Below are 12,078 nucleotides of genomic sequence, written 5' to 3'. Positions count from 1 at the left end.
CATGTAACTTCTGAGGGTTTTACTGGTGTCCAGAGCTCTGCTAAATCAGCCTATATGCTGTTCGGCTACTGTTTATATCCTCACTATCTAGATTACCTAGTCACAGGATAAACAAGACATTAAGCAATACCTCAGCCATTAAGTGTTGTCATAACCATACTATCACATTTCTCAAACAATCACAGGAAACGGTTGAAAAGTCAATTTAGGTCATTTTTCTGTGTTGGACAAGCTACCTGACAAACTCCACCCGTCTTATCCTTGAAGCAGAATAAAAACAATGATAAGAGCGTCCAGTTTGGCAGCAAGCTATCCGCTTGTTTTTCCTCCGACACAGTGCTATTGTCTGTCTTTGTCGCCGTGTGTTTTAAAGTGCAAGGTGTGGTGTTGGTTTACAAAGGATCGGGACTGTGTTTGTGGGTTTATCCAGGTTAGGATAATTGCAGCAAGTCGCTGACCCACATCAGCCCTGTTTGTATGGATACTTGTCGCTGCAACAGTAGGTCACAGAAAGCAGGGTTTTAAAAAAGCTCCTCGAGTTGATTGACGTATGCTAAAAGTCAGTGCATGCTCCATTGTTTGTGTGTGTGTGTGTGCACTACTCATGTATGTTTTTAAGAAGATTTAGGTCATTCATTTTCAGAGTTAAGTACATCTTAGTTGGTTTCTTATCAAAGGTCAATGTTTGCCACCGTCTGAGATCGCACAGCAACCCGTGCAGTTTTGTTTTCCCTGGAAAAATAACTTAAGACCGGGGAAAACTAGGAAGTGAGAAAGTGTGTGGTGCCAAGAGGGCCAGGAGCTGCTTCATCAATCCCAGGAAGCCTTGCAACCAGGAGGCAGGAACAATTGCCACTGGCTCTGAGAAAGGGGGACTTTCCTCCATCCTGCTCTGTTAGGAAGCAGAACAATGACCATATTACTCACACATACAATGACCACTGGCTTGAATATTTTCTGTGTGTGCTCATACAGACCAGCTCACAGCAGGTTGCTCTTTGAGCTCTGAGCCCTGCGATCTCTGCCCGCTGGCTGTTTTTGGGTAGTCTAACCCTTTGCTCTGACCCCACCCCTTATATCCAAGAAGCTGTGATATTGAAGATGTCACTAGGGAGTCGAGACCAGGAAAAAGGCAGAAAAAGAGGCTCTGAACTGATGCTGTGTGTAATGTGACCTACTTGTCGTGTTTTTTTTGGGGATGGACGAGACAGCCCGTCCTTGCGCTGCCCTCTTTTCCTCTCCTTCTGCATCAGCTTTCGGTCACACATACCCACACCTCCCTCCTGTTAATCACTATTATCTCACATTAATTCTTGATCTCTGTCTCCCCCCCGACTTCTCTCCCCGTCACAGTTTCAGCGACAGCTTGCTCTCGCTTTTTTTTTTTTTTTTTTTTTTTTTTATCTCCAGTGTTGATTTCACTTGTGTCACTTGCGTCGACTGCAGTGCTGGCCGCTCTCCAGTTCTTGCGGCTAACCCACTCCGCAAAGTGAGCGAGGAGAGAGAGTGAGGGCCCAGTTGGAAAGAGGGAAAGAGGCTAGTCTTGCAGCAGTAATTGGTCAGGAAGTGGGCTGCTTGGATGTGCGAGCTCGTCTCGCCCTCTCTCTCTCTCTCTCTCCCCCTCCCCTCCCAGTGGGCAGGTCAGTTCAGTTGTGTTTAGCTTCCATCTGTTCCTCTCTCTCTCTCTATCTCTCTCTCTCTCTCTCTCTTTCCTATCAGTGTCCCTCTTTCTCTCTGAACTGATCTCATAGAGGGGTGGACCCGCTTCGACACGAGCCCCACCGCTCTGAAGCCAGTCAGCGTTTCTATGACTGTACGTTTAGTGTGAAACTTTTTGAGTGCCTGGCTAAGGATGTAACCCGTGATGAGAGGACACTGGGATACCAGCGGCTGAGAACAGGCTAATCGTGGGGATGGTCTCTCTGCGGTGAGTTGTCATTGTATTTGTGTGGTGCTGTAAACTGCCAGGACACAGAGATGGGGCTCTGCTTTTTGATGTGCAATCTTTAATTTACTGTAAATGGTTCTGCTCAGACGACACAGTGCAGAGTTTTTTTTTTTGTTTTTTTTTTCCTTCTTAACAGCCCGGCTCTTTATTTAATCATAATGACCCACCAAAGCCGGTCTGACCTCCAATTACTCGGCCCAAAGTCTCAATTTGGCGTGACTCTAATGGCACCTTTGCCCACTTCTCTGATTAGGAACCATGCTGCTGTAATTTGACAATCATTTAGGCTTAAGCTTGTGAGTCAATGCTGGATGGACATATAATGATACTTTCACCTTTGTGTTTCTGAGATGATGATCAACATGCTGTTTGTACGTGTGTTCATGTTTGAAGACTTTCAATATTAACATACGTAGTGGTTAGAAAAATTCAAATAGCTTAAGTCTTAGAAGTATCATAGCTTTTGCAGCCTTATCTCCACAGGGAACATTGGATACAACAGGAATCTAATTTGTCAGCTTTTACCTGGAACGTGGTTTATTTCATAGTGTAAGTGTTTTGGTTTGTGTGCGTGCGTGTGCGTGCGTGTGTGTGTGTGTGTGTGTGTGTGAGAGCGCGTTCACACACGTGTGTTCTCCTTTGTGGTGTGTCCTCATTCTGGGAGCTCTAACTAGAGCACCCAGCTTCTGAGGGACACAGACGGATAAAACGGGATGGACTCATTTGTTGTGACTCATGTCATATATCTTAATCATTAAGATTTATGACAGGATGTTTTTTGTCACCTGCTTGCTGGTCATCTGAGTTATTTTTTTACGGTGGTGTCTTGTACTGTATGCTGGCTGTACGATAGATCACACTTAATAATTAATTATTTTATTATTATTATTATTATTATTATTATTATATATATATTTATTTTTTATTTTTTGGTCCAAGTTCTCCCTTCTAGGCTACGCCATGTATCAAATGGGTGCATTTGGATCATTTCCCTGTATTTCTAAGAGTAAAACTGGTTCAGATATTATGGATGATAACCTTATGTTATAGTGCTCATGAATACAGGGATGAACGTATAGCTCCTCCTTAGATATATATATTTAAACTGTTAACAGAACCGTGTAGTTTTTGGTTACTTATGTGCATATATATTAGTGAATCCTCAGTAAATCTATAATCTTGCTCTTAAAAAGACCATGCCATAAGTGTGCATATTTACCAGATTACATATTAAGAAAGGTATTTTGTATTCTCATAGTATTGCTAATATAGTAAGTACCGTATATGCACTGTATTATTTTAGTGTGTCACGTGTTTCCCTAATGGAAGAAAAGTCCCTATGTCTGCGCTCTGCTGGTCTCTTTTCCTGGAGCGGGACCCTCGTCCTGCATTTTAATCTGAGGCCAAACACAGCTTCCTCCGTATATCCGCCACATATGCTCACTCAACACACAACAACTCTGCAAACACACACACACACCACAATACTTGATTTCAGTTTTCAGATGTACTGTATACTACACAGACTCAATAGATAGAACATTGACAATGTATTGCTATATATACTGTAGTGTTGATAAGTAGAGAAATATCTATCTACAATCCCCACAACCAAATATATTCACTTATAGAAAAATGAAAGTTATAGTTCCTTGATACCACCTGTTTTTCTCCTCTCCTCCTCCTGCTGATTTCCTTATTGTCTGTTAATGTAAATACCAACTCGCTGCATAGTTGAATACTGACATTATCTCCCATAGTAAATACTTTTCTGCTATGGCCGTGGTGCCACCCTGCTCTATCATTAGCTGCGGCTGTTGACCTTGTTTGTTGTTGACGTAGCAGCTGTAGTTATTTCTGTGTCACTGTTGTTTGGTCTGCTGAAACGGCGAAGACGCTCCTTGTTTTCCTGGACGTTCCTGAAGCCGTTGCCTCAGTGAGGTTTATGGCCGGCAAGAGTCCAAAATTCCTGGACTTGTCCTGGCACTGTGATTAGACGGCTGCAGCCGGAGGGAATACCGTACGTGAATCTGGGAACCTCATAAATCTGGGAAATGGAAAAATCAATACAGGATATTGCAGAGTTGATCAGGATTGTAGATTTTTCACAGATGGAATTAGGCACGGCACAGAGAACGTTTGTTACTGGTTCAGGGCTCAGTTTATGATTTATGGACTTTGATGATCTAATACGACAAGTGTGCTGCATCACTAACTTGACAACAAAAGATCACTTTCTTACATCAAGCTAGCAGCTACCAAGCTAGCAGCTTCCCCCGTTTCCAGTCTTTTTGCTAAGCTAAGCTAACCAAGCCGCTGGCTGTATAGCTTCATATTTAAAGGACAGATATGAGAGTGGTATTGATCTTCTCATCTAACTCCCTGCCACAAAGTGAATTAGTGTATTTCCCAAAATGTCAAACTATTCCTTGAAATTGGCCTATTTCTAAAAAATGTCACCTGCTTCTAGCAACCGCTACTGCTTCTTTGTCAACAGATGAGTCATTCACTACTGATTGCTTAGTAATAGCATGATAATATCCCCCTGCCAAACGCGGCTGCCCCCTCTTAGTGGATAAGTCAACTAATTGGACGTTTTGGTTTTAGTCGACTAAGATTTCTTTGGTTGATTAGTTATTTGTAAATGCTTTTTCATGCCCAATGACTTATTTCCAAGAAACTTATGAACGCATCTCTGATAAACACAAGATTTAAAGCGTTGCTTTTGTGTGATTCATTGTGGAGAAAACATTGCATGTGTCGCCGTTACATTTGGAGGACTAGTTTGTCAGTGAGGAATGACTTTTACTTAAGGCGGGAAAGGGGGCAAAACTGTGTTAAAGGGTTAATTAAGAGCTCAGGCGGCAAGAACAAACGCTTTCGGAGTTGTGGCACTTAAGGAATCTGTGTGAGTGTGTGTCTGCAGATGATCCATCATGCCAGTGACAAAGACAGACACGGTCACAGAGGGAGGGGGAAACTGTATATGAATGACCCCTCCACCCACAAACTCCTGTCATTAGTCACAGTCTCTCTCAGTCTGAATCTGATTCTCTCAGTTTAGTCCTCCAGTGTGCTGTATAGGTTACCGCAGAAACAGCCTTCACTTTAAACTGTGGACAGCTGAGAAAATTAAGAAGCTGTCAGGCTGTCTGAGCATTGAACCTGGTTTCACACACGCACACGGCTCACAGCAATAACATCCAGCCTGCAGCCCTCCTCCCTCCAGGACATCTTTAAGTGGATGGGGACAGTTCTTATTTCTGATTACACGCACTAAAACATTTTCAAGAGGCTGTAGTCTTTTAAGTAGGAGTTTACAATGCTGTGTGTGCGTGCGTGCGTGCGTGCGTGCGTGCGTGCGTGCGTGCGTGCGTGCACCAGTAAAAGTTGAGTGTGCATGAACCCCGTGCCCTGCTTCACTGTTTGCACTGCCCAAGTGTTATGAGGAATGGAGTGCTTTATTGACAATAAGCATTTTCTTCCCTCTCTCCCGCCCTCGCTCACTGTCTTTCCACATGCCACTCTGCCTTGGAGATGAATGCCTCACTGTCGTCATAGTGACCACCATGGCGCTATGGCTCCCGAGCAAACTCTCGAACCATCAATTCTGACTTTGGGTGCTTGGCGAGTGAGTTTGAGAGGGTGTTTGTCTGCACGTAGCTTGTTGTGAGCCTTGAAAAGCAGAGAGTCCTGCTGGGAAATCTGCTGTCTGAGTTGAGAGGGATGACACGGGAGCAGAGCCGAGTTAGGGCGGCGGTGAGGAGCACTGCGTAGGGAAAAACACATTATTGACTTGACTGCAAGTAGTGCAGAAACTATTAGTCGATTTTAAAATTTGATTGTCGATTAATCATTTCAAAGAGTACACCCACAATTAAGCAAAGCACCTCTATACAGTGTGAGAACTTGCAATGGACCGATTTTAAAAAAAAGAGTCTTCAAAATTGATGTAGCGGAGAGATCCTGAATTTGTATCCTTAATGTGGAACAATCACCAGAATGGATCCTACATTATTTTTCTTACCACTGGACAGAGCCATGCTAGCTGTTTCCCCCTGTTTCCAGTCTTTATGCTAAGCTAGGCTAACCACCTCCTGGCTCTAGCTTCTTGGCGTACAGACATGAAAGTGGTATCAATCTTCTTATCTACCTCTGTGATGTAAATAAGCGTATTTAACAAAATGTTGCACTATTTCTTTAAGATTACCAGCCAAAACCACGGAAGACGTCACCTTGGGCTCTGGGAGATTGTGACAGGCATTTTACAGACTGTTAATAACTAATCAACACATTATATCAATAATGAAAATGATCATCATTGGAGCACTTATCACAAGCTGCTGTAATGTTTCTCTCATCTGTCAGGGAAAGATATTTAATAAGACCTGTTTAAAGAAGTTTTCTTTTGCTGGATCAAATCTGTAATCAAAACAATGAACTAATCTGTGATTTAGATTAACACTCTCAGCCTTTCCGTCTCCCCTTTCATACCTTTTATAAAACGGTGTCTTACATGTGTAGCGGCACATATGGCGATTTGTCACATGCAGTAAAAGAGGAACAATATTGTTACTGGTTGATCTCCTGCAGGGAGGCCTTCGGAGCATACAGGGGGCATCAGATAAGCCGGACTGCTGCTGTATGCTTCTGTCATCAACAGGTCGTGCTTGGCTGAACCGAGGAGTTTAGACGCTACCTCTGTGTGATTGCAAAGCTGGAGGTGCTCATTATGGACTCTGTGTGTGTGTGGGTGTGCGTGCGTCCGAGGTGGTAGGGGGAGGAGGACAGTATTTGGATTGGGAGTGGAGATTTAGGCGCTTCGTGGGTCAACGGACCTTCAGACCATTAGAGAGAGGGGTCGTGCTTCTTGGGGTCCTGTGTGTGTGTGTGTGTGTGTGTGTGTGTGTGAGTGTGAGTGAGAGAGGATAGTCCAGTGGGTCTCTATTATTTTATGGTGAGGAGAGTGGGGTGGTGTTAGCAGGAACCCATGCTGCTGGGACCAGTCCCTGTCTTTAAAGAGGGTTGACAAATAGTCGACACATTTGCTTTAGTGCGAGAGACTGAGGGCCCATTGTCTCACGTGTGTCTTCTTTATGGGACACATAGCCTGTCCTGAACTGATTTCTCAAATTATACACGTTTAGAGCAGAGGTCTCCAACCTGGAGATCGGGACACCTATGAGGGGTCAAAAGATGAATCTGAGGGGTCCTAAGATTTAAGGACTTATTTCTGCTAGACATTAGTTTATTTTGCCAAACTTTCCTCTAATCTAAGCTTTTTTTAACTTTCTTTTAGTTAGGGCTGGGTATTAAACTGTGATTCTTACCAACCAAAATGCTTTTTTAACCGCTTTGGAAACTATCAAGTATCAAAAGTTGCAATCCCAGTACTTTAAATATCTCCTGTTGTAAATCATAACTAAAGTAGGCTCTCTTTTACTTAAGCAAAGTTCTTGTTTGGCTGCTTGTGTTAACGCAATGTTGGGTTTCTGTCGGGATTTAATATTGCACTTCCATTAAATCTGGGGACTTACAAGAGACATAGTGAGATTTAGGACATTTTCACAATGGCCGAGATGTTCTCACCGCCCTTGTATGAGTCAAGTTTCAAAACAAATACCATAATCCAACTCCGTATCATCTTTAATTAAACCCTCCCCGGATCCACACCTCCATTTTGTAACGCAGCCTGCATTCTTTAAGTCTCTTCCTCCTTTTATATGCCAAAATTCTTCCGCACTGTGTTCTGGCTGCCATAGCTCAAAAAGACCTGATTGTTAGATTCCAGCACTACAATTTTAAAATTGCAAGCAGAAATTACCGAAGTACAATCTGTAGTTCGGACAAACGGCTCTCGAGCAAATGAACGGGGGCCTTTGGGTGCTGCCAACATGGAGGGAAGTTTAATATTGACCATTTGCATACACTGCCCACATTGTACTGATGCACAGCTGGTTGGAAAGCTGGTTGTATCCCTTTAAGTCTTAAGCCCTGATGATGACTGTGACGAGTAACATGAACTTAATTTGTAAAATCAGTAGTGTGCCTTAAAACACAGATGCACTGACAAGTTTGGCATGTTTTGTTAAATACAAAAGTGTATTTGTATAAAAGTATGTTAACATATTTATTTTCCCAAAGTAAGTGATTGAAAAAAGCCAAACTGTTTGGGAACCCACTTCTGGCATTCTTGTGTGCTCATTCGGTCCAGCCTTTCTCTGATGTGGGACACAATGAGCGGTGCGGTGGATGAGGAGCTTTTGTTTGAGCTCGCTCTATTGATCAGCCGTAACCCCCCCCCCGCCCCACCTCCTTGTAAAGTGTATGTACGTGTGTGATCTCTGGAGCTGTGCGCCAACAGCAGCAGTTCAGCTGCCTGCTGAGCGTGCAGCAGACGTACACACACAAATGGTGTCGCCGGCCCTGCAAGCGTTACGAACCCAGCTGAAAAGTTTGATTTTGGAAGGAGCGAAGAGGAGGCAGTAATGAAATGGAGGGGGGGAAGATACAAGAAGGGAAAGAAAGAGGGGGAAAAAAAGAGAGGAGGAACTCCCAGCTCCTTGTAATTTGCTGCGGGAGAGAGGGAGGAGGAGTCGAGGGGAGGGGAATACCCAGCAGGGAGGGAGCAGCAGAGAGCAGAGGCCATTCACTCTGACACACGCGCGCACACACACACACACACACACACACACACACACACACACACTCGCATGCAAACACACACATGAACACTTTTAGACACACACATGCATGCGGTGGATGTGTTTCCTAAGGAGAGAGGGAGGGAGAGAGGCATTCAGACACAGGAGATCCTTAGCAAACTGAAGTGAGAGAAAGAAAAGACATCAGCCAGGGGAGTGTGTGTGTGTGTGTTTGTGTGCGTGTGTTCAGGAGAAAACCTGAGAGTCTATGCTCCTGTGTGTATTTTGGTGGAGCGGACTGCACGTTTTGCTCCCAGAAGAAAGGACTCACAATGATTTGGGAAGTCTAAGGGAATCTTTCCAGGCTTTTGCTGCAAAATACTGTTTGGAATACTCTGGATATGTGACCTGCTCAGGAAGTCCCGTTTACCTTTTAAATCTGCGTCTGAATAAAAAAAAAAAAAAAAAAAACTAAAACTCATTCACTCTAATTTCTGGTAAATTGGAGCCAAACCACAATGCCTACCGGTAAGCATCAGCTCTTCTTCTTCTTCTTCTTCTTCTTCTTCTTCGAATATGTTCAATGATGTTTCCCAGCATGTGCAAATTATACACACTCGCACAAGTGATTCTGTGATGTGGTGGGACTAGCTTTTGCTGTCAAAGGTGCTGCATGTCTACAAGCCTAATCAAACAGGCTTAAACCATAACCATGTAGAATAATATCCTGTTTTTGCATGCCTCCTTTAGTGAATTCAAGAAGCTGCCAATGATCAGAATAAGATATCACGTATGGCATCCCCAAAAAATATCAGGGGAATTCTGGTCAAACTTCAGACAGCAACTTATAAACGAAAAGGTCCATTTACAAGCCAGTGATGGCTGTTTGTCTTAGTGGCTCTTTTGTGCGGTGTGTGTGATATTCTTTTCCTCGGCTAACAGCGCTGTGTGAAGTGCCTTTGCAGCGGCCGTCTCTCTGCAGTACAGCTGTATGAACAGCGTCTCCTGGTTGTTTTCTTGTGTTGAATGGAGCGCCTTTGCTTTCTCGCAGACTTTGCGGGTTCTTCACGATTCTGAGATTATGGGGCACGCGGCTTTCGCGATCATGGTGGTTGTACATTTTAACTTTGTTGGTAGTAACAGATGTCATTTAAATGCAGGCTCTGCAGAAAACTAAAGAAACATATGGTATGCTATTTTGCTAAATGTTTGGTACATGAATTTTAAGAAAACAACAAATAAAATGGACCACTTTCTTTCTATCTCGTATCTCTTCGGGGCCAGCACATGTGTCAGTTTCCCCTTGCTGGGTGTAGGTTTGACAGAGTGTTGAGATGCCATTCTGCAGCCTGTGACCCAAATTAGAGCCTTGAGGGCAGCAGTTGGGGGTGGCTACAAATGGGGATAGAGGGGAGCAGAACAGAGAAGACGAGGAGGGGGGGGATAATTACTGTTTAGAGCAAACTCTTTGGTTTAGAGGTGCCGGAGACAATGGACCCCTCCGTCCCTCTCCTCCCACCCTGCTAGCCCAGTCCTCTGGGAGGACATCTGCCCCCCATTCTGAGCACTCACGTGCAAGGAACTTCAGCCCTGTAGAGGCTGGATGGATGCAGAATGAGGGGGCAGATCCCTTTTTCGAGTAATCTGCCTAATATAGAAATGTAATCAATAGTTCTTCAAATCCCATGCTTCAGTGTCCACTCAGGACTTAACGGTGAGTGACTGAAGTGGATGCAGAAAGTCCAGCGGCGCACTTTGGGCTGCAATCCAAGCGGGTCAAATAACAAGGCTAGTGTGTCCCGGTCCGAGGGAGGGCGAGGGTGTGTGCAGCCATGGTTCGCATGGGTGTCCCAAGGCTTGAGTGTGTGTGTGTGTGTGTGTGTGTGTGTGTGTGTGTGTGTCTGAAAATAGGGGGTGTAAGTTTGCAGGTGGACATTTTTTCCCACAGAGGCTAAACACCAGTGCTGTCAGCTAAAACTGTGTCGCACATTCCTTGCTGATGTCCAATGACAGAGAATCTCAACCATATACTCGCATCTCTTAAACACAACCTGAAGATACGGGGATGTTAATCTGTGTATATATAAAATGTGTGAAGGCCACCGCCCACGGTAGATGTTTCAGTGGTTTTAGTTTATTGTGAGAAAAAGCCATTTGTTGCTAATTAGCCTTCCAGCTGTGTGTGTGTGTGTGTGTTTGTGTTTGTTTACTTTAACCATGTTTTGTGAGGCAATGAAAGCCACAGGAGTCTATTAAGTCACACCTCAAGTTTAAACTTCTGTCTTTACCAGTCGTGGCGTGTGTTGAGATGTTTGAAATAGTCTTGAGACAGCTGGAGCTTGTGCGGCTTGTTCTGCGCCAACACAGCAATGAAGAAATGCTTCTTTTCTTTCTCCATCCATCTTCCCAAACATCTGCATTATAATGTCCGACCCAGCCAGCGCAGCTCTTTGTTGGTCTAATGAAAAAAAACGGCTCCTGTCTCCGGCGCCATCCTTCGCGTCTCTCCCACCTCTGCCCTCTCTCTTTTTCTGCAGTCGTTTGGCTGCCCTGTGAAATCCCGAGTGACACTTTAAGGTCCTTAGCGTCAGTTGCGATCAGGCCTGCGTCTCTATCAGAAACGGAGACTGACCTCTAAGTGGACGCAGCGGAAGATGTGAGGCCGTAACTAAACAAACGGGGAGGATTTATGTGCTTCATTGTGCTGCTGTTTCTCTGCTCAAGCCTGCAGGGAACAAACGCTCTCAGAAGCTTGTTTTGGATGCTTTAGAGAGAGTTTGGTAGAGTACTTTTTAAGGGTTAACGTAAAACAAAAGACTGGATTCAAAATGAGACTGAGCAAGTGGGAAATGGAAAAGAAAAAAATCAACGGAGTGGGTGATAATTGACCGTTTGACCTTTCTTCTCATCTCTCCTTCCTACTTTCATTCCTTCGGGTCTTCTCCAACAGTTACGCATGTCCTCCTCCCACCATGTTTCTCCATTACGTTGTCTTTTTAAACATAGTGTTCTCAAGATGTTGCCAAAGTGAAGACAGAAACCACTGGACTATAACTCGCTGAGCTGCTTTTGCTTCCATCCTTTTGTACGTGCATAAAAACAATCTATCCTTATACTTGTTGTGGCGCAAGACTGTAAAGTCAGCAATAAGCTGCATGGAATATAACTCAATTGCCATCTGGTAGGCCTTTGCAGCTTAAACAAGAACACACACGGACAAACAAGGTTGATTAAAGGATCCATGAGCTGTACGAGGTGTGTGGTCAAGTCCTGTCTGGGACAAAAGCTTAAGGCTTTTTCCTCAAATTCAGAAAATGAATGGCAGGATGGGGGAAAGGAGATGGCAAGAATAAAGACAGAGAGGCTGGATGTAACTGATATTAATGAAAAGGGAATGAGCGAGCACATGGAGAGAGAATGAGAGTTGAACAGAAGGAAAAGAGATGACAAGAAGAAAGTTGGGAAGATGAGTCTTTCACTGACTGA

At 44.2% G+C, this 12,078-nt stretch overlaps 1 protein-coding gene across 2 annotated transcripts in view; it reads left to right on the top strand.

The window, feature by feature from the left end:
• The first annotated feature begins 1,581 nt into the window (after positions 1 to 1,581).
• Positions 1,582 to 12,078, top strand: part of LOC116398812 (pleckstrin homology domain-containing family G member 1) — a 37,478-nt gene continuing 26,981 nt past the window's right edge. The window contains exon 1 of one of the 2 annotated variants that reach the window (XM_031875469.1): positions 1,582 to 1,927. Coding sequence is in view for 1 of the 2 variants with exons in the window: in XM_031875468.1 (XP_031731328.1) it covers positions 9,111 to 9,120 (10 nt within the window). In the remaining variant the exon portion in view is untranslated. Of the gene's footprint in view, positions 1,928 to 8,686; positions 9,121 to 12,078 lie in introns of those variants that run through there. The other variant, XM_031875468.1, reaches the window with a different exon arrangement.

This window comes from Anarrhichthys ocellatus, unplaced genomic scaffold, assembly GCF_004355925.1.
Source record: "Anarrhichthys ocellatus isolate YVR2014 unplaced genomic scaffold, GSC_Weel_1.0 scaffold91, whole genome shotgun sequence".
In the NCBI taxonomy this organism is placed as follows: Eukaryota; Metazoa; Chordata; class Actinopteri; order Perciformes; family Anarhichadidae; genus Anarrhichthys; species Anarrhichthys ocellatus.
The sequence above is the reverse complement of the archived record's forward strand: the minus strand, read 5'-3'. Positions and strand labels throughout refer to the sequence as shown.